The 22059-nt window shown below is 54.8% G+C and overlaps 1 protein-coding gene across 1 annotated transcript in view; it reads right to left on the bottom strand.

Annotated features, from left to right (window-relative positions):
- Positions 1-16598, bottom strand: part of FOXJ2 (forkhead box J2) — a 34489-nt gene extending 17891 nt beyond the window's left edge. Inside the window, exons 1-3 of the mRNA XM_056134686.1 lie at positions 15398-16598; positions 5892-6238; positions 717-791 (exon numbers count right to left, since the gene is read on the bottom strand). Of these exons, the coding sequence (XP_055990661.1) occupies positions 717-791; positions 5892-6224 (408 nt within the window). The 5' untranslated portion in view covers positions 6225-6238; positions 15398-16598. The remainder of the gene's footprint in view (positions 1-716; positions 792-5891; positions 6239-15397) is intronic.
- Positions 16599-22059: the final 5461 nt, after the last annotated feature.

The following is a 22059-nucleotide window of genomic DNA, read 5'->3' on the forward strand; positions in this document are numbered from 1 at the left end:
TTGTTCATCGATTTGCTCGAGCGGGCACCAGTAACGTCTCCACTGTGAGACTTGTTACTGTTTTTGGCATACCGAATATGCCACAGGGAGCTTGCCAGGCTTTGCCATGCGGGCGGAATACTCTTAGGGTAGCTTGCCGGGCTCTTCGAGAGGGGCGGAGGAATCAAACCCAGGTCGGCCGTGTGCAAGTCAAACGCCCTACCCGTCATGGTATCGCTCCAGCCCCACCAAAAAAAAAGAAGACCAGAAAAATGTCCTTCATGATAAAGGTTATAAAGTCAGGCTGGAGACACAATACGGGGGTGGAAGGTGGGGGTCCTCCTGGCACTACATACAATCCTCCGAGCAAACAGGGGTCGCTCCTGAGCACAAAGCCAGGAAGAGCCCTTGAGCATAGCTGGGAGACACCCACCCCCCACCCCCGCTGCCCAAGGTCCCGATCTTCCGCCTACAGAGCATCCCACACATGAAAGGCAGGTCTCGAGGTGGTTGTATCACCAGCCTCGCTCTGTTTTGAAGACTTGGCCAACTTCCTTAGTCAGCCCTCCTGGTGAGCACCAGGAATGAGCTCTTCTCTGGCAGGGAAAATAATGCTAGTAATAAGGAAGCTGCTCCCCTAATGCCAATGATTTCCTCTTCTGGGGGGTGCAGGCAGCCTCACTCGGGGGGCTTCCTCCCTCCCTTGCCCCACCAAGCCCTGAAGCCGTGGCTCTTACCTTCCCCGGGTCGTCCCGAGGCCTTGGCACCTTCCGGAAACACTTGTTGAGAGAAAGGTTGTGCCGAATTGAATTCTAAAGAAGCAGAGAAGTCAATTAGAACTGAGTAGGGGGGGAGGCGGGGGGGGGGGGGCGCGGAGGAGGGCGGAGAGATAGCACAGCGGGGAGGGCGTTTGCCTTGCACGCGGCCGACCCGGGTTCAATTCCCAGCATCCCACATGGTCCCCTGAGCACTGCCAGGAGTAACTCCTGAGTGCAGAGCCAGGAGGAATCCCTGAGCATCGCCGGGTATGACCCAAAAAGCAAAAAAAAGAACTGAGTACGGGGCCAAGCGGGAGGATTTTCCATGCTCACACATTTACACACAAGCATACACACATATACGCACACACATTCACACACACATGCACACACCACATGCACACGCATTCACATGCAAACACACACGCACACACCTCATGCACATGCATTCACACATATGCACACATGCATACATACACACATGCATGCTCGCTCTCTCTCTCACACACACACACTCAAACTCACACACACACAAACACACACGGAAGTGCTAGTCTCTGGAGAAACCCAACCCCTCTCTCGATGTAGAAGGGAATCACCCAGCAGCTGGCCAGGGAGGGGGCTCACACAGGCCTGGACATGTCCCCTGAAGCACTCAGCCCCCTGCAGCACCGCCGGGTGGGGCTTAAACCCACCCCCCAAGAAAAGCAAAAGAAGTCAATAAATGGGGGGATGAGGAAATAGCTACTATTGTTTCTCTTTTCCCAAGGAAGATGCATTCTTTATTTACTAGCTTTTGGCTTTTTTTGGGTCACACCCAGCGATGCTCAGGGGTTACTCCTGGCTCTGCACTCAGGAATTACTCTTGGCATTCTCTATAGAACGCTGGGGATTGAACCCAGGTCTCTCGAATGCAAGACAAACGCCCTACTCGCTGTACTATGGCTCTGACCCCTGAAGATAAATTCTTTTTTGGTTTGTTTTTGGGGAACCATACCTGGCTCTGTTCAGGGCTTACTCCTGGCTCTGCACACAGGGAACACTCCTAGCGAATTAAGGGGACCATATGGGATGCCAGAGATTGAACTCCTGTCAGTGCACACAAGGCAAGTATCCTAGCACTATCCAATGTAGGAAGATACACTCTAAGACCCCCCAGAGGACAGCTAATCCCAGGATGCAAAACCCTATATAGTTTTTTTTTTTAACTACACAAAACATATACTGATGATAAAGTTGAATATCTAAATTAGGAACACTAAGAGATTACAAATAATAACTAACAATACAATAAGGCAATTATAACTCTGTGCCCTAATAAAAATGATGTGAATGCCAGAGAGTTTGCACAGGAAAGAAGACACTGGACTTCTCTTTTGTGTCTGACCCTGGTTCAAATCTATAACCCCACATCTGGTCCCCCCAGGCACTGCCTGGGGTCGCCCCTGAGGAAAAGGCAGGAAGAGCCCCTAGCACTGCCAGGTGTGGCCCCCAAGTATCAAAAAGAGGTAAATTTTATATAAACTTACTCACGCCCACCTATATTGCAAATCATATTGCCCGAAAGAGAGAAAAGGAGGGGGATAAAGGGAAGGGGGGGGGGGGGAGAGACAGACAGACAGACAGACAGACAGACAGACTGGCAGGAGGGAAACAGGGAACACTGGTGGTGGGAAATGCACACAGGGGAAGGGGCAGGTGTTGGAACACTGTAAGACTGAAACCCCATCATGAACAACTCTGTAACTGTGTATCTCACGGGCTCAATTTTAAAAAATAAAGCACAAAAATAAACATATTCCCCGACTCTCTCTTTTCCCCTCCCTTCAAATCCCCTCTTATGTTTATAATATTTTTGGACTGAGGTTGGCCATGGGTTGCTAAAGCCATAAAAATATACACCTGGGGGCTGGAGCGACCTAGGTTCGATCCCCAGCATCCCCCAAGCACCGCCAGGAGTCATTCCTGAGTGCAGAGCCAGGAGTAAGCCCTGAGCATCACTGGGTGTGACCCCCAAAAGCAAAAAAAAAAAAGGGGGGGGGGCTGGAGTGATAGCACGGCGGGTAGGGTGTTTGCCTTGCACGCAGCTGACCCGGGTTCGATTCCCCGCATCCCATATGGTACCCCGAGCACCGCCAGGAGTAATTCCTGAGTGCATGAGCCAGGAATAATCCCTGTGCATCGCCGGGTGTGACCCAAAAAGCAAAATAAAAATAAAAAATAAAAAAGGATCTTGGGCTGGAGTGATAGCACAGCAGGTAGAGCGTTTGCCTTGCATGTGGGCGACCTGGGTTCGATTCCCAGCATCCCATAAGGTCCCCCGAGCACCGCCAGGAGTAATTCCTAAGTGCAGAGCCAGGAGTAACCCTTGTGCATCCCTGGGTGTGACCCAAAAAGCAAAAAAAAAAAAAAGTATATATATATATATATATGTATATATATATATATACACACACACACACACACACACACACACACAGAACACACACCTAGTAGGATGGAGGTGGAGGTGGGGGGGCATAAGGAGACTTCTGTCATTTTGTTTACCACCTGCCCCTGAAAAGTGGATCATGGAACCTTTCCTTCCTTCTGCCCACCAACAAACAGAGCAACTGTATCAGATTCCCGGCTGCCCTGAGCCACCAACTCATTCTAACTGCAAAGGATAAAACTTTGCAGGGGAAACAAAATATAAATTAGGGGTGAAGCAAAGGAACATTTGCTCCAACAGCAGAAGTGGGGGGAGAGGGGAAGGGTCAAAGGGGAAAGCGATGTTATTGTGCACGTGGGGTGCCGTGGGATGGGGCGGGGGAGGGGGGAGGGGGCTGGGGTAGCGCTGGTGGGAACTGACTGGCCAAGGAAACAGGAAAACTTTTCAGCTGATCGTCTGGTTCACATGTCAGAGGGTGACGGAGAGTGAGGGAGGAGAAGGCCACGCGCCCCCCATTCCCTTGCAACAACTTGGCAAAGGCGCTTCCGCTCTATGGAAAATTCTGGAACATGTCGCCTGGCGCTCCTCCCCAGGATGCCTGCTGCCAGAGGCCCCCTCTCTTCCTTTATCTCCCGCCAAGCCACTTAACCTCTCTCGTGACTGGCCTGCGGGACGAGCTGTGAGTGAGGGACCGAGTGCTGTGACTTGCTCTGGGTCGAGCAGCTCTTTCCGAGATGGTGACTACGTGCAGGGCAGCTCTGGTGGCCTGGCCCGGTGCCTGCCTCTGGGAAGGCAGGATCCCTGCCAGGCCCTGCATGGTGGCAGGAACAGAGCTACTCGGGAAATGAATGAATCGACTTCTGGAATGACGCGCGCCCCATATCCCCCACTGGTGCTAGGTTTGGTCGCTAGGTACCGCTGGAGTTTTCCGGACAGACTTTTAGAAAAGAGACTCAAGTGTGAATTCTTTTAGCTTTTTAAAAATAATCATGGGATTGGGGTTAGGGCAATAGCAGAGCGGGTAGGGCGTATGCCTTGCATGCGGCCAACCCGGGTTCGATTCCCAGCATCCCATCGGGTCCCCCAAGCACCGCCAGGAGTGATTCCTGAGTGCAGAGCCAGGAGGAACCCCTGAGCATCGGCTGGGTGTGACCCAAAAAGCAAAAAATCATCATCATCATCATCATCAGGAAGGGCCCGAGCAATAATACGACAGGTAGGCAGCTTGCTTGCCTCGCATGCGGCCGACCCGGGTTCGATCCTGGTCATCCCATATGGTCCCCCGAGCCCAACCAGGAGGGATCCCTGAGCACAGAGTCAGGAGTCAGCCCTTGAGCACCACTGGCTGGCTCCCCAAACCAAAACAATTAAGTTTTTTTAAAAATCATGTAAGGGGCAGGAGCATAAGAGCTCAAGTCCGCATGTCTCTGTAATGGGTCGGAGGGAATCAGATCAGGGTATACAAAAGGATGGGCAGAGAGGGAGAGAACAGAGCGTTGGGTGCTTGCCTCACATTGCACTTCCGGTAACTGGGGTTCGAATCCCTGGCACCACTTCTGGTCCCCCAAGTACTGCCAGGGCTGAGTCCTGAGCACAGAGCCAGGAAGAGCCCCCAACCAGCCCTGAGAAGTGGCCGCAACCACCTCCCCACTACCTCAAAAAAAAAATAAGGGGCTGGACCCATAGCACAGCGGGGAAGGTATTGCTTTGCAAGGGACCAACCTGGGGTCGATTCCCTCACATCCCTGCTGGTCCCCTGAACACCACCAGAAGTGATTCCTGAGTGCAAGAGCATGAAGCAATCGCTGAGCATCACCAGGTGTGGCCCCAAAATAAAAATAATGGGACTGGAGTGACAATACAGCAGATAGGTTATTTGCCTGGCATGTGGCCAACCCGGGTTTGATCCCCCGCATCCTCTAGGGGACCCCAAGCACCATCAGGAGTTAATTCCTGAATGCAAAGCCAGGAGTAACCCCTAAGCATCGCTGGGTGTGAAAAAATAGTACAAAACCAAACCAAAATAATAATAATAAAAAATAAAAGAAGAAAGAAAAGTCCCAAAAGACGGTGAGAGGTTAAGTTCAATCTCAGGAACAACCTCTGACCTGAGCATGAGCGGGTGGGACCCCAATAATAATAATAATAATAATAATCACTGTCACTGTCCTCCCATTGTTCATCGATTTGCTTGAGCAGGCCTAGTAATATTGTGAGACTTGTTACTATGTTTGGCATGTCAAATACGTCATGGGTAGCTTGCCAGGCTCTGCCATGCGGGTGGGATATTCTCGGTAGCATGCCGGGCTCTCCGAGAGGGGTGGAAGAACCGAACTTGGGTCGGCCACGTGGACCACGTGCAACACAAATGCCCTACCTGCTGTGCTATTACTCCAGCCAATAATAATAATAATAATAATAATAATAATAATAGCACTGTAGCACTGCACTGTCCTCCCATTGTTCATCAATTTGCTCGAGCGGGCACCAGTAACGTCTCCATCGTGAGACTTGTTACTGTGTTTGGAATATCGAATACGCCACGGGGAGCTTGCCAGGCTTTGCCATGCAGGCGAGATACTCTCGGTAGCTTGCCGGGCTCTCCGAGAGAGATGGAGGAATCGAACCCAGGCGCGTGCCAGGCAAACGCCCTACCCACTGTGGAGAGAGAATCGTGCAGACGGTGGCAGGGGGCCAGCCTTGGGGCACGGGGCATCGCTCACCTTCCAGCCGATGCCGGCGTTCTTGTAATAGGGGAAGTTATCACAGATCCAGCGGTAGATCTCGCTCAGGGTCATCTTCTTGCCGGGGGAGGAGTTGATGGCGTAGGTGATGAGGGTGGCGTAGCTGTAGCGGGGTTTGCCGTCCTGGTGGACCGCCGCCTCGTCCTTGCTCAGCGTGGCGTTAGGATCCGTGGGGGAGCCCGGGGGGCACTTGCGGCTGCCGCCGGGGGGTCCGGCCTGCGAGGCGCTCCCGAGCTTCTCGATGGTGGCGCGCAGCGTCAGCTGGGGGAGCCAGTCGATGGAGGTCAGGCTGCTCTCCAGGTCCGAGGCCATGGTGCCTCTGGGCTCTGCAGAGACAAACGCAAAGCAGCGGGGCTTACTGACCGGCGGGGACTAGGCCCACCCCAGGGAGGTAGGCAACAGTTTCCACGGTAACCGGGGAAGCCCCCAACCAGGTCTTTCCAGGACCCCCAAACAGGCGGTCGATCGCCAGTCATCTGCCAGGTAATGCACCGGAACTTCGCCCAACTCGACGGCAGACGAGACCTTCCTGCAGGTCTCCAGGAGGAGACGGAGGGAGAGTACAGTGGGCAGCGCACGCAGCAGACCTGGGTTCAATCCCCGACACCCCATATGGTTCCCCCAGCTCCAAAAAGAGTAATTTTTTTCTTTTTTTTTTTTGCTTTTTGGGTCGGGCTGGAGCAATAGCACAGCGGGTAGGGTGTTTGCCTTGCACACAGCCAACCCAGGCTCAATTCCTCCGCCCCTCTCGGAGAGCCCGGCAAGCTACTGAGAGTATCCCGCCCGCACGGCAAAGCCTGGCAAGCTACCTGTGGAGTACTTGATATGCCAAAAACAGTAACAACAAGTCTCACAATGGAGACATTACTGGTGCCCTCTCGAGCAAATCGATGAACAACGGGAGGACAGTGCTACAATGCATTGTGCTTTTTGGGTCACACCCGGGGATGCACAGGGCTTACTTCTGGCTCTGCACTCAGGAATTACCCCTGGCAGTGCTCAGGGGACCATATGGGATGCTGGGAATCGAACCCAGGTCGGCCACAGGTCGGTAAATGCCCTACCCCGCTGTGCTATTGCTCCACCCCCAAAGAGTAATTCCTAAGTGCACGGTCAGGAGGAACCCTTGAGCATGGCCGAGTATGACCTCTCCCAAAAACGCAAAACAAAAACCAGAAAAAAGAGCCATCCAACCAGCAACCAACTGGACCAGTCACTCGGCTCTCATTACCGAAAGCACACAACATAATACTTCAAAACGCTGTAGAAACAAGAGGCAGAGGAATAGTATAGCAGGTAGGATGCTTGCTGTACACGTGGACATGTGGTATCCTGAGCGCCACCAAGAGTGATTCCAGAGGGGCTGGAGTGATAGCACAGTGGGTAGGGCATTTGCCTTGCACGCAGCCCACCTGGGTTCAATCCCTGGCATCCCATATGGTCCCCCAAGAACCGCCAGGAGTAATTCCTGAGTGCAGAGCCAGGAGTAACCCCTGAGCATCACTGGGTGTGACCCAAAAAGAATAAAAAGAAAGAGTGATTCCAGGGGCTGTAATGATAGCATTGCGGGTAGGGCATTTGCCTTGCACGTGACCAACCCGGGTTCGATTCCCAACATCCCATATGGTCCCCTGAGCAGCACCAGGGGAAATTCCTGAGTGCAGAGCCAGGAGAAACTCCTGTGCATCGCCAGGTGTGACCCCCAAAAAAAAGCAAAAAAGAAAAAAAAAGTTAAAAAAAAAGAGTGATTCCAGAGCACAAAGTCAGAAGCCCAACACACCACTGAGTAAGCCCAAAAAAAAAAAAAAAATCCTGACTAGAAATACACATACATAGGGATCAGCATTTAGAACAGTGGGTAGGGCACTTGCCTTGCATGCAGCTGACCCAGGTTCAATCCCTGGCATTCATATGGTCCCCAAGTCGACCAGGAGTGACTCCTGAATGCAGTCAGCTGTGGCCAAAATACCCTCCCCCCAAAAAAATACGCACACACATATATGAATATACATACATATATTCTTTTTCTTGTTGGGTCACACCCAGCGATGCACAGGGGTTACTCCTGGCTCTGCACTCACGAATTACTCCTGGCGGTGCTCAGGGGACCATATGGGATGCTGGGAATTGAACCCGGGTCGGCCGCTTACAAGGCAAATACCCTACCCACTGTGCTATCACTCCAGCCCCTATGAATATAATATTTTTAAATAAAGCAAAACTGGGGTGGGAGAGATAGAATAGCAGGTAAGGTGCTTGCCCTGCTCACAGCTGACCGGGTTCGATCCCCAGCCTCCCCAATGGTCCCCAAGCCACATCAGGAGAGATCTCTGGGCTCCGAGCCAAGCAGAAGGCCTGTGCACCACTGGGTGTGGACCTCCCAAAAAAATGTAAATAAATACATTTAATGCCATTTTTAGAAAGCAAAACATTCTGGGGCCCGAGAGAAAGACTGAAAGGGTGGAACACAGGCTTTGCAGGCTGCAGCCCTGAGTCTGAGCCCCCACAGGCCCTGGGGTCCAAAGGCAGCCCTGAGCACAGCTGCATGTGGCCCCCCAAGCCTAAAAGAAAATAAGGGCCACTTCGCAGGCAAAATTAGACAAACCCTATTCACCAGGGCAGATGACTGTTCTATTACATGCGATTCTGCAGAGGGAAACCCCTCTGAGTAAAACGCAACTACACCCCCAATGAAGCACATCTGATCCCCTTAAACAGCGCTCTCTCTCTCTCTCTCTCTCTCTCTCTCTCTCAGCTGTGCACTCAGGGCTCATTCCTGGTGGGGACTGGGGACCACAGGGGTTGCTGAGGATGGAATCCACGTCTGCCATGTGCAAGGCAAACGTTCATCCTACCTGCTGAACTATCCCTCCACTCCAGCTCATAAAGGTACTTTTTGGGAAGAGGGCCGGGGGTCACACCTGGCGATGCACAGGGGTTCCTCCTGACTCTGCACTCAGAAATTACTCCTAGCAGGTGCTCAGGGGACCATATGGGATGCTGGGAATCGAACCGGGTCGGCGGTGTGCAAGGCAAACGCCCTCCCGGCTGTACTATTGCTCCAGGCCCAAAAAGGTACTTCGTAGGAGATACCTTTGATTACTTTGTCCCTGTGCGCTAGCACACACACACACACACACACACACACACACACACACACACAGTGCACAACCAGACACACCGCATGGCACCTGACCACCGGACGGCACAGTGTCCCAGAGGAGGGCACCCAGCGAGCGCCCCACTGCGATGCCAGCCCCCCAAGACAGAGCACAAGTCCTCTCCAGGCCCTCCCACCTCCCCCAGCCAGGGAGACACCCAGCTCTGTGCACACCGGGAACAATCAGACGGTCGCTAAAAATAGCCCGTCGGGCGGGGAGTTGGCTCCCGCCCCACTGCCGCCCAGCTAGCCGTCCTCCTCCTGCTCCTCCTCCTCCTCCTGCTCCTCCTCGCTGGCTCCCTCCTTCCCAGCCAGGCACGCAGGCTCGCCGCACCTCCGTGCAAACTCTGGGTGCTGCCAAGCCTCCCTCCCACGTCCCGGGTCTGCCCATCCCGCTTCCACCCACCCATACCGCTGGGCGCTCCTGCTGGCACGGCGTTGTGACGAGGGAGAAGAGGGTGGTGGGTGCCACTCGGCGGCCTCCCGGGCCAGGACAGGTTTCTGCGCGGTGTGATGAGGGAGAAGAGGGTGGTGGGTGCCACTCGGCGGCCTCCCCAGCTAGGACAGGTTTCTGCGCGCACACGCGCGCGCCACCAGATTCCAGCCGGTGCGTCGTCGTCGTCGTCGGCCTGGAAGCCGCCAGCCCGGCCCAGAGGTCAGAATCCCGGGCAGAGAGACGCAGTATGCCTGGAATCTCGACCTCCACACCCAGCTCGGCGGCACAAGCCCGTACACGGCACGTCCCCGTCCCCGGGCTCGGCGGGGTTGGACGGCCAGGCCCACGTCGGGCAGCGCGCGCGCTCACAACTCCCCCCGGCGCGGCACACGTTGGGCCGCCCGCCAGGGGCGCCCCTCCCAGCTGGTCCTTCTCCCCCGTCACTCGCCCTTTCCCCTAAGGGGGGGTGTGGAAGGAGTGTGTGGGGAGGGAGGGGGCGTCGGCTTTCGTCTACCGCACCCCCACCCCCACGCCCGCGCGATCTCTGCACGTCCAAGCATGCTTCCCCGGGCCCGGCCCGGGCTGCGTCTCACCGCCAACACACCCACTCCGCTGGGCTGCAGGAAACTCCAGAGCGCCCCCGGGGGCTTGGGCAGCCGGGACCCGCAGCCAACACTACCCGCCACCCCCCCCCCCCAAGTCTCCCCCGCCAGGGCTGCAAAAAGCAAAAGCCACGCACACAAAAGGCCACGTTTATAAATAGCACTCTGCAGGGGTTTCTCCCTGGCTCCTAGGCTCCGGCTCCCCCCCACACCCCTGCCCTTCAATCAACCCCCACCATCCTGCCCCCCCAACACCCGAGACACTTGGGACCCCAGCGGGGAAGTGTCATCCCTCCAGGAAGCCTCCCAGGCCTTGGGTCTGGCTGGGCTGGGGGCTTGCACTGGGGCTCTGAGCTGGCAGCCCCGCGGGTTGGGGGGGCGGGGGCCGGGGGCCCACGGGGGTTCTACACAGAACCCCAAGCTGGAGCCCTCCTTGCTGATAAGCAAAGCACCGGGGCTGGGGGAAATGTTATCTTAAGAGCCAGAGCCGCCCTCTGCGGACAGGACAGCTCATCTGAAACGCTCCCAAAACTGCACAAGGCGCAACAGAGCACTCACAGTGGGTTACGGAGCCTGGCGGGCACCGGCCGGGCACCCTCAACGCCAAGCAGGGAAGCTCGCCCGGACCTTTTACGCTTCCAGCCGCATGTCCTTCCCTCTCTCTTACACCACAACCCTCCCTCCCCACCCCCCACTGCGCCTGCCTGCGGCAGGTTAGGGCACTGTAGGTTAAATTTAACCTTTCCCCAGCACCCTCCGGGTCAGCCCTCGGGACTCAAAATACATTCCAGGCAGAGCGGCTACAAGATGCTGGCAGCAGGCGGGCTGGGGGGTGGGGGGTGGGGGGTGGAGGGTGGGGGCAGCCTCTGGGCTCTTCAGCCCCATCCCACCAACTCCACCCCACCCCCCAGTGCTTCCCCATTCTTGGAAGGCCAGTGCAGAGGCTGCACTGCCCAATTCCAGTCCCACTCTGGACACTGACTCAGGAAACTGCCCCTCTGGCTCCCTGCAAGGTCCCATGCCTCAGTTTCCCCTTCCATCCAAAAGAAAGAGGCCGGAACAAAAGTACAGTGGAGAGGGCGCTTGCTTGCCTATGGCTGACCCAGGCTGGATCCCCGGCATCCTGGAGGGTGGCCCGAGCACCTGCCAGGGGTGATTCCCTGAGTGCAGAGCCAGGAGGAACCCCTGAGCATCGCGGGGCGTGAGCCAATATTAAGAAAGAGAGAAAGAGGGGCTGGAGCCATAGCACAACGGGTAGGGTGTTTGCCTTGCATGCGGCTGACCTGGGTTCGATTCCCAGCATCCTCCATAGTCTCCCAGCACGGCGAGGAGTAATTCCTGAGTGCAGAGCCAGGAGGAACCCCTGAGCATTGCTGGGTGTGACCCAAAAATGCACAAAAAAAAAAAAAAAAGAAAACGAAAGAGAGGAAGAAAGGAAGAAAGTTAGAAAGAGAAAAAGAAAGAAAAAGAAAGAATGGAAAGAAAGAGAAAGAAAAAGAAAAAAGAAAAGAAAATGAAAGAGAAGAAGAAAGGAAGAGAAAAAGAAAGAAAAAGAAAAGAATGGAAAGAAAGAGAAAGAAAAAGAAAGAAAAAAGAGAAAGAAAGGAAGGAAAGAAAGAAAAAGAAAGAATGAGAAAAAGAGGGGGGAAGCATGAAATCATAAACTCTGCACCAAATCTTCCCTGACCCCCACTCCTCACCCCCAAAGCGCCCACAAGTGAATGAAGCTGAAGTCGGGACTCCACGGCAGCCTCACATTCCACGCGCCCCAAAATAATGGCTTGTGGCTACTCTCCTGAGCTATTATTAGAAAGGCAAACAAGAGGCATTCCCATGTCCCTGCACCGGCGACCTGTCTCCCCACACCTCTCAGACCAGGTGGGCGCCGGGGTACTGGGGCAGCGCCTGGGGCCAGTCACACTCACCCCTACGTCCTGGCAGGACGAAAGGAAACGGGCCCACAGACACGGGGAGAGGCGGCCAGCGGGCAGGCTCTGTCACATCCACAGGTGCTGGCAGCCGGCTTCGGGGCTGGGTGAAGGGCAGAGGAAAACAGAGAGCGTTTTGTGGGGGTGCGAGCCCCATCTCACAGGGGCTGTGTGAGACCCACCGGGCACAGCAGGGTGTGTGAGCCCACAGATCTGCAAGGCCGGGGCCTTGTGCAGAAATGGGACCAGGAGCCAGAGTCCTGCTCTGCCCGGAACATCCAAGATGAACTGAGCACTGGCCCCCAGTACCACCTCCCTGAGACCTCCTGGGCCCCCCGGCCTCCTGATCATGCCTTCACAGTGAGTTATTCACCGATTAAACCGAACTGTGGGGCTACAGAGGCCTATACGGAAGGAAGGTGTTCGCCAGGTTCAATTCCTGAGCACAGAGCCGGGAGGAAACCCTGAGCACCGCCAGGTGTGGCCTGAAAATTCAAAAAAAATAAAATGTGATCCTTGAGTGTAGAGTCAAGAATAAGCCCTGAGCACAGAGCCAGGAGCAAGCCTTAGGCGCCGCTGGGGGTGACCTCCAAACCCGGAAAGGATAATACTAATGATAATAAAATAGAGATGAGAACACTCCGGTGGGTTACTCTAAAGATCACCTTGGGTGCTCTATTTCGGCGGGGGGGGGGGGGGGGGAGAAGAGGAGGGATTTGGGCCCCATCCAGCAGTGCTCAGAAGCCACAGGAGATGACATTTGATACCAGGGAGAGAAGTGGGGTCAGCCCCTCGGGACCAGGTGCCTTGTCTGGTCTCTGCATCCCCAGGTAACTTTAAGGGCACTTAGTAAGTCCTGACTGCAGTTCCAGTTTTTGAATAAGGAAGGAGAGAGAGAGAGAGAGAGAGAGAGAGAGAGAGAGAGAGAGAGAGAGAGAGAGAGAGAGATTGATTCACCTGTAAACTAAGAGCGCCTCAAGGAAGCAGCTGTGTTTTGGTTGGGTTTTTTGGGCCACACCTGGCAGTGCTCAGGGCTTCCTCCTGGCTCTGTGCTCAGAGGTCACTCCTCGTGGCGGTGCCAGAGACCAAACCAGGGTCAGCTGCAGCCTGTAAGCCACCTCCCGGGGACTGTCTGTCCCAGCCAGCAGGGCTTCTCACTGCAAAGCCTGCAAAAGTTTTCAGGACAGCAAAACGTCCCGCAATTTTTTTTCCTTTGGGAACTGCATCACCCCAGTAATGCCAAGACTGAGGAGAAACTCCCTCGGAGGAAGAGAGAGGGGACTCACAATTCATATTTTGGGGAGTGGCTGGGGGGGGGGGGGCTGGGGGAAGGTCAAGACTCTAAGACAGGATCTGGAAAACAGCATTCTCGACATCACAGGTAATCAAACGCAGTGGCCCGATGCTGAGTTCCACAGAAGCAAACTAATTTGGGACGCTGGGTCCCAGGAACACTGACTGCAGCGGGGGGTACCCATGAAGATGAGGGGCTGCATTCCAGCATCTGGAAAAGTGCTTCGTAAGAACCACGCAGCTGGTCTCAAGACAGACACACAGACACACAAACACACACCGAAAAGTACTTTGTAAGAACCACGCAGCTGGCCTCGACACACACACACACACAGACACAGACACACACACACACCCTCCCCCAGCTGGGGTGGGGAGAGTTCTAGCTCCCAAGTCAGGGCTCTTTATGCCTCTGAGACCAGGGATATCAGAAATGGGGTGCTGTGCTCAGTCCTGGAGAAAGGAATGTCTGGGCCAATTCATTCACTCCAACCCCCCAGACAAGGGCTCCCAGGAGCTTGACTCCCTGCTGGTCACAGTCCCCAGGCCCCCAGCTCACTCTTACGGGGAGATCCTGGCCCAGGGCTCCCTGCTTCCAAAGGAAACACATCGGCCTAGGGGATTCCAGAGTCGGCCAGGAAACACCCCGCCCCACCCCCACTCCTGGCCCTCCACACACGTCAGCCGCGCTGAAACGCTCGTTTGAGTGTGTTCACACTCATCACCACCTGGCAGGGGTGCCAGGACCCAGTAGCTGGTGCAGAGCCCACCCAGGACACAGCAGCGGAGGCAGTGAAGAGCCCAAGGAAGGACCAGAGAGATACGACAGCAGAGAGGGCACTGGCCTCGTACACTGTCCAGCCGGGTTCAATCCCCAGCACCCCAGATGGTCCCCTGAGCCCCACCAGGTGGGAGGCCTGAGCACAGAGCCAGGAGTAAGGCCACTAGGCGCGGTACCAAAACCAAAGATAAAAACCCATGGCGCTGCATGAAGGGATGTTCCCAGCACCTTTTCCCAGAGCCAAGAAGCAGCTCACGCCTCTCTGACGGCACAGAAGGGAAACCCAAGGTCCCAGGAACCAAACAAGAATCAGACAAGGGGGGCTGGAGAGATAGCACAGCGGGTAGGGCAGCTGCCTTGCACGCGGCTGACCCGGGTTCAATTCCCAGCATCCCATAGGGTCCACTAAGCATCACCAGGAGTAACTCCTGAGTGCAAAGCCAGGAGTAACCCCCGTATATTGCCAGGTGTGACCCAAAAAGCAAAAACAAACAAACAAAAAAGAAACAGGGCAGGGAGTGCATGAGATCGGAGAAGCCCCTCAGAGCTCACATCCCGGAGGTGGCCCAGAGAAGAATGGAAGGTGAGAGTCGCTCCAATACCCTGCATCTCCCCCTCACCAGAGGATAAGGGGCCTGGAGGGGGCCTGGGGAACTAGCCCAGCACCCGGGAGAAGTTTAATCCAGCAGCTCCACGTCGACCCTCTCTCTCCCTTCGGATTTCATTGGCTGAGGAATGTGGTCAGTGGGGAACCGGGCGACCCTACAGGAGTCTAAGAACCAGGAGTAGGGCCAGGCAGCTCAGTGGGTTGGAAAGAACAGCTCTCGGAGGGCACCGAACTGGCCTGGGGCAACAGGTAAGAAGCTGTCCCACCAGAGGAATAGCACCCAGCTGTCCAGGAAGAGAACAGAAAAGGATGGAGCTGGGTCCAGAAGTCTGGACGGGCTCACACTTGATGACACAAGTGCTTTCTGCTGTCCCTGTGCCCCAGCTGGGAACCGACACTTCCCTAGGGACCTCCAGTAAAAGCCAAACGCTGAGATGCCCAACTCTGGAAGTTGAGGGTTCGAATCCGCCGAACTCTGGGAGTTGAGGGTTCGAATCCCGACCCGCCGCAGCACACACAGCCCCTCAGGACCTCTGGAATTCAGAGTTACTTCTCTGAATTCCAGGACAGGATCCCAAAAGCCACCCTCTCTGCCCGCACCCCAGACCCCAGCCATATCCCCCCTCCCATTAAAAAAAAAAAAACTCGGGCCGCAGAGACCCAAGAGAAGTAACTCACCGGTCTCCAAGGTGCCCCCAGCCAAGGGCGGGAACCACCTGCTAGTGGCGTTGGAGGGTGCCGGGATCCCCCTCTTCAAAGGGAGCCGAAGAGTCTCATCGTCATCCGCGGCTCTTCCTGTGCTCGGCAGAGCCTCCCATGCCGCCGCCGCCGCCGCCGCCGCGGAGGGGAAGTGGGTTCCCAGAGGGTGCGGAGCGGAGGGGCGCTGGGGGGGAGGAGGAGGAGGAGACGGAGGCCCTACCTGGGGGAGGTGGTACACCCCCCAGCCCCGGCCGGCAACCCTGGGGAGGAGGGGAGGGGCGTCTCCCGACCAGGCGCTGTCTCCTCCCCCTTGGGGGAGTCCCCCTCCCCCCCAAACTGGCTCTTTGGAGAGTGGAGGGCTCCTGAGGTCGGCGGGAGGAGCTCGGCGCCGAGGGCTCGGGCTCGGCCCGGCCGCGCCGTCGAGGCGCAGGGGATGAACGGGGGGAGCTGCTCCCCTCTCCTGGACGCCGACCCCCCTGCTTTCCCGGGCGTGGGCCCCGCTCGTGGATGTCAGGACGCCGCTGCCCCGTGAGTACCGGCTCGCACCGACGGCGCGCACGGAGCTCACCGCCTCCAAAGTCCCGCCGCGCCCGGAGTCGCGCGCTTGCAAGGGGCGGCGGCGGCGGCGGCGCGCCGGGCCGGGCTCCCCCTAACCTCCTCCGGGAAGGATCACCCCCTTTTGCACTTCTGGGCGTCTCGTCGCGGGCCTGCGCGGGGGGCTGCGCTCGCCTCTATCGCACCGAGCGCCGCGGCGGCGCCCCACGGGGGGGCGGGAGGGAGGCTCCCCGCGCCCGCGCCCGACGGCGAAAGGTCCGCGCTCCGGCCCCCGCGGCTGGTGGGGGGGTGACCCGAGGGTGGGGATCGCGTCCTCCCCGCTCTCCCCGCGCTGGCCTGGGCAGCTGGCGCCGGGAGGCCGCGGCTCCCGACTCCCGTCGCGGGCGCGGGCGGCGCCAGCGCCTCCTCGGAGTCCCCCGTCCCGTCCGCTCCGCTCCCGGGGGTGGCGCGGGGCGCGCTCGGGCTCCGGCCGGCTCGGGGCTCCCGGGGAAGGCGGCAGGCCGGGCGGGCCGTGTCGGGGCTCGGCTGGGGCTCGGGCTCGGGCTCGGCTCCGCTGCAGGCCCCGGCTCCTCCCCGGCCTCGGCGCCGCGCTCGCGCCCCTCCCCCGCCCCCGCCCGCCGGGCCGCCGCCGCCGCCGCCACCCCGCGCCGCTTAAGGAGGCGCGAGCGGCCGCGCGCGGGCCCCAGCCGACCCCCCCCAGGCGCCCGCATCCCGCATCCCGCATCCCGCATCCCGCATCCCGCATCCTGCATCCCGTATCCCGCATCCCGCATCCCGCCTGGCCGCGGTCCCGCGCACCGTCCCGGCGGCCCAGGTCCCGGGCTGCGCTCCGACTCCGAGCGGCCGCGCACCTAGGGGCCAGCGCGGCGCCGAAGGACGACAACTCTCGCCACCGCTGTCCCCTCCACGCCCTTCCTGGGGCTTCTCTGTCCGCCCCAGCCAGTGGATCCCGGGATGCGGCCACAGAGATGCCTTCGTTACCCGAGCTCGGGACCTCCCGGACGCCAGCCACGGCTGGGGAAATGGGTGGGGACGGGGGGGGGGGGGGGGTGCCGAGTGGACTTCGGGGCAGACATCCCGCACCGGACACCGGGAGATGGAGCCTCTCCCGCGCGTGCAGCCTCGGTGGTCGCGGGGGACGCCTTCTTGCTGCTCGCCTTGGCCACCCCGCAAGGCCTTGACAAAACTCGACAGTGTGAAAATGCTTTTCGACCCTCTGGATGACTTGACCTATCACTTGAGAATACTTTCCACTATCTTTTTTTTTCTTCTTCCTTTTTTGCGGGGTGGCGATGTTGGACCACACCTGTCTGTACTCAGAACCTACGCCTGACTCGGTGCTCAGGACGCAGTCCTGGCAATAGGACTCAGTCCCACGATTGATCAACCAGACTCAGGCGCGCGCAAGGCAAGCCCCCTTCCCACTATACTGTCACTCCAGCCTCTCGCTCCCATATCTTTCCCGATCACAGGGAATAAAATATTCTTCCGGACACCGAGTCCCTTCCCTCCCAGCCAAGGGACAGACTAGGGCAGAGGACCGTCCTCCACTTTCCTCCTAGAAAATTATTCCTCTGAAAATTCTCTATTTCCATTTTCTGGCCCTCTAAACACTTATCAAGTGATTTGATCACATAAAGTATTCTAAGAGCAAAAATATTACCCATGAGGGGCTGGAGCGATAGAAGGGCGGATCGGGCGTTTGCCTTGCACTCGGCAGACCCAGGTTCGAATCCCAGCATTCCATATGGTCCCACTCCCCCCCAGCAGCGCCAGGAGTAATTCCTGAGTGCAGAGCCAGGAGGAACCTCTGAGCATCGCCGGGAGTGACCCATAAAGAAAAAAAAATTACCCATTAACTATTTGAATATCTTTGTATGGTTATGAATTTATTTTACCTCTACTTTATTTAAACACAGCAGTTTATAAAGTCGTTCGTGCTGATTTGTTACAGGCGTTCAATATTCCAACCCCCAACTCACCACCAGTGTCACCTTTCCTCCACTATTGTCCATGTTCCCAACCACCCCTCAGGCCTGCCTCTGTAACATGTCCACGGTAATTTATTTTATTTTGCTTGTTACCCCTAAATGGCTAATGGAATGATCAAAAACTGTTTTCACAGAGGGAAGTTTGTGAACCTTGTTATATCTTAAATTGCTTTTTTAAAAATGCCCATGCATTCAAGAGCCCAGCTTGATGACTCCTTTTTTGACATGGGCTGGGTAAATTATTATCTTTCTATGTGGTATACATACTCTGCATATGTGTGGCTTAGATGTGTCATTATATATAATTACATTATATTCACAGTGTGCTGGGCATTGAGCCAAACCCTTATCGTATTTAACTCTCATAAGCCCTATTATTATAAAGTCTATTTTACAAATGAGGAGAGCATGATTTAAGAGAGATTGACCAAGTCTGAATTCATGCAGTTAATAAGTAGCTAAGTCAGTACTGACATGAACAAATCCAAAATCCTCCAGAGACTTGATTCTTAGCTTCTATTCCCCTGTCCTGACTTGTCAGAATTAAGAATCATCTTCCTCTCTGTCCTTGCCATACCCAGGTTTAAAATTATTTTCTGGGGCCGGAGAGATAGTACAGTGGGTAGAGTGCTTGTTTTGCACACAGCCAAGTCTGATTCAATCCCACACACACACACCTGGGTTTTCTCACTGGCACCCCATATCATCCCCTGAACCCCACCAGGAGTGATCCCTGATTGCAGAGCCAGGAGTAAGCTGTAAGCACTACCAGGTGTAGCCCCAAAACCAAAATTTAAAGTAAAAGGTAAAGGTAAAGGCCCTCCCGTTGTTCATCGATTTGCTCGAGCGGGCCCAGTAACGTCTCCGTTGGAGATTTTGTTGTTACTGTGTTTGGCATATCGAATACATCACGGGGAGCTTGCCAGGCTCTGCCGTGCGGGCGAGATACTCTCGGTAGTTTGCCGGACTCTCCAAGAGGGGCGGAGGAATCGAACTCGGGTCGGCCATGTTGGCTGCGTGCAAGGCAAACGCCCTACCGCTGTGCTATCGCTCCAGCCCAGTAATAATAATAATAATAAAGCTATTTTGCCCACTTTTCAAAACACTAACACATTCAACAACCCAGTACCTTTATTTTTTCTGTGTGATAGATGTACTTTTGGGGGAGGAGGGGTATTATTGTTTTTCGGGATTTTTGCTTTTTTTGGGTCACACCTGGTGATCCTCAGGGGTTACTCCTGGCTCTCCACTCAGGAATTATTCCTGGAAGTTCTTGGGGAATGATATGGGATGCTGGGACTTGAACCCGGGTCAGCTGCATGCAAGGCAAATGCCCAACCTGCTGTACTATCGCTCAGGCCCCTGTTCTTTTTTCAACCCCACTTTTTATTGTTGTTGTTGTTGTGTTATTGTTGGCTTTTGAGCCACATCTGTTGGTGCTTAGGCTTACTCCTGGCTCTTTGCACAGGGATCACTCCTGGCGGAGCTCAGGGGACTCTACAAGATACCAAATGATTGAACCCAAGTCAGTTATGTGAAGGCAAGCATCTGACCTCCTGTAGTATTGCTCTGGCCCCTCTTTTTTTTTTTTTTTAAATGTTTGTGTTGAGAATGGGAGCTAGATGGAGTGAAAGAGCATGTATCTTGCACATCTGGGGTCTTGGCTTCCAGATCTGGCACCTCCATGAAAACTACGGACCAGAGAGAGAATATCATGGTTAAGGTACTCCCTTGCATGCAATTGATGCCGATTCAATCCCTGGTACCATATATGGTCCCTGACACCCTGAGACCACTGGGAGTGAAGCCAGCTGGGAGTAGCCTCTCCGGACCGCAAGGTGTGGCCCAAAAGCCCACCACCAACCAAAATAAAAAGTAAAGAAAAGGGGGTAAGAATATTTCCTCCTGGGCCAGAGTGATAGTACAGTGGGGAAGGCATTTGTCTTGCACGTAGCTGACCCGGGTTCAATTCCCAGTATCTCATAGGGTCTCCTAAGAACTACCAGAAGTAATTCCTGAGTGCAGAGCCAGGAGTAACTGCTGAGCACCGCCAGGGGTAACCCAAAAAGCCAAATACACAGACACACACACACACACACACACACACACACACACACACACACACACTTCCTCCTTCCTAGTGTTGTGGAGGATTAAATCACTCTGCATATCTAGGTCCTGTGCCTAAGACCTTCCACCCACTTGATGGGGGTCATTCCAGTAGCTCTGCTAATTACAACAATGTGTGATCTCCAACCCACAGTCCCCTCTGTGAGAATATCACTACTCAAGTGTGTGGTCCTGGGTGCAGAGCGGCCAGGAATATGGTCCCTTGTGAGCCTGGAGGCAAGCATTGGAATGAAAGTGGAAGACCCCGGATCATCACACAGTGAACAGAGGGGAAGAGTGGCGGGAGACACAGTGGATAGGCTCCGTGGCAGAACACGTGTCTTGCCCATGTGCAATCCCCAGCACTGGCAAGAGGCCAATCAAATGCAATGTGGAGAGAGAGAGCTATGCCCATCCATGTCCAACATGGGACTGTTGGATCTTAAACAAAATGACTGGAAAAAAAAATGCCGAGCAACAGATGAAATTTCTATCTAATCTTTGGTGCAATCAGGAAATTGCTATATTTTCGATGTATTCATGGAACTGGGGAAGGGGGAGTTTTTAAGAATTATTTTGTAGAAATGCCAAATGAAGCCTCTAGTCTTGAAATGCTTGACACCTTGAAATTATCAAATGATGGGGAAAGAGGTATAGTAGATCATGAAAGACTGACCAGGTATTACTTATTACTTTTAAAATATACCATTCTATTTTGGAGACTGGAGCAAAGCCCCCCCAAAAAGCAAAGCCAGTGGGTGGGGCATTTGCACACAGCCAACCCGGATTCAATTCCCAGCATCCCATATGGTCCCCCGAGCACCGCCAGGAGTAATTCCTCAGTGCAAGCCAGGAGTGACCCCTTTGCATTGCCGAGCGTGACCCAAAAAGCAAAAATAATAATAATAAAATAAAACATTCTATTTTTGCTATTTGAAATTTAACAAAGTAAATAATCGTGTGATATTGTTGGAAATGCTGAAACACTGGTGGGAATGTTGACTAGTCCGTTTTGAAAAACAATATGGACAATCTTCAAAAACCTAGAAATTGAGGGGCTGGAGAGATAGTACAGAGGCTAGGGTGCTTGACTCGCATGCACTCGACCCAGGTTCGATCCCCAGCATTCCATATGGTCCCCTGAGCACCACCAGGAGATTCGTGAGTGCAGAGCCAGGAGTAATCCATGAGCGCTGCCAGGTGTGGCCCCAAAACAAAATCCAAACAAAACTAGGAATTGAGTTTCCATAAGAGTCAGCAATTCCACGCCAAGGGCCCCAAAACACAACGCAGACCATATATAGTATGTAATATACCTTATTATGATACATCATGGGCTGGAGCGATAGCACAGCGGTAGGGTGTTTGCCTTGTGCGCAGCCAGCCCGGCTGAGCCGGGTTCAATTCCTCCGCCTCTCGTAGAGAGCCTGGCAAGCTACCAAGAGTATCTCGCCCACACAGCAAAGCCTGGCAAGCTACCAGTGATGTATATGCCAAACACAGTAACAAGAAGTCTCAAAATGGAGATGTTACTGGGCCCGCTCGAGCAAGAAAATCAATGAACAACTGGTGGTGGACAGACAGACTATCATCTGTCTAGATGATACATCATATACCATAATATACCTAATATACCATATTATATAATATACCTGCACAATATACCTGACATCTGCACTCCTGGGTTCATTGCAGCACTATTCAACGATGGACAATATCTGGAAATAAGCGTCCAAGAACAGGTGACTGGATAATGGAACCGTGGAACATATACACAATGGAATACAACTGGGTCTTAAGAAAAGATGTAGCCATACAATTTGCAGCAATCAGGATTGATCTGGAAAGTATCAAGCTGCGTGAAGTTATTCAGTGGGAGAAGGGCAGGCTCAGAATGATTTGTCTCACATGCAGAATATGAAAAAACAAAAGTAGGGAAATAACAAATGCCCAAAGGCAACAGTCAAGGAAGGGTACGATATGACA

Source organism: Sorex fumeus, unplaced genomic scaffold, assembly GCF_029834395.1.
Source record: "Sorex fumeus unplaced genomic scaffold, SorFum_2.1 ptg000101l, whole genome shotgun sequence".
NCBI classification, from domain to species: Eukaryota; Metazoa; Chordata; class Mammalia; order Eulipotyphla; family Soricidae; genus Sorex; species Sorex fumeus.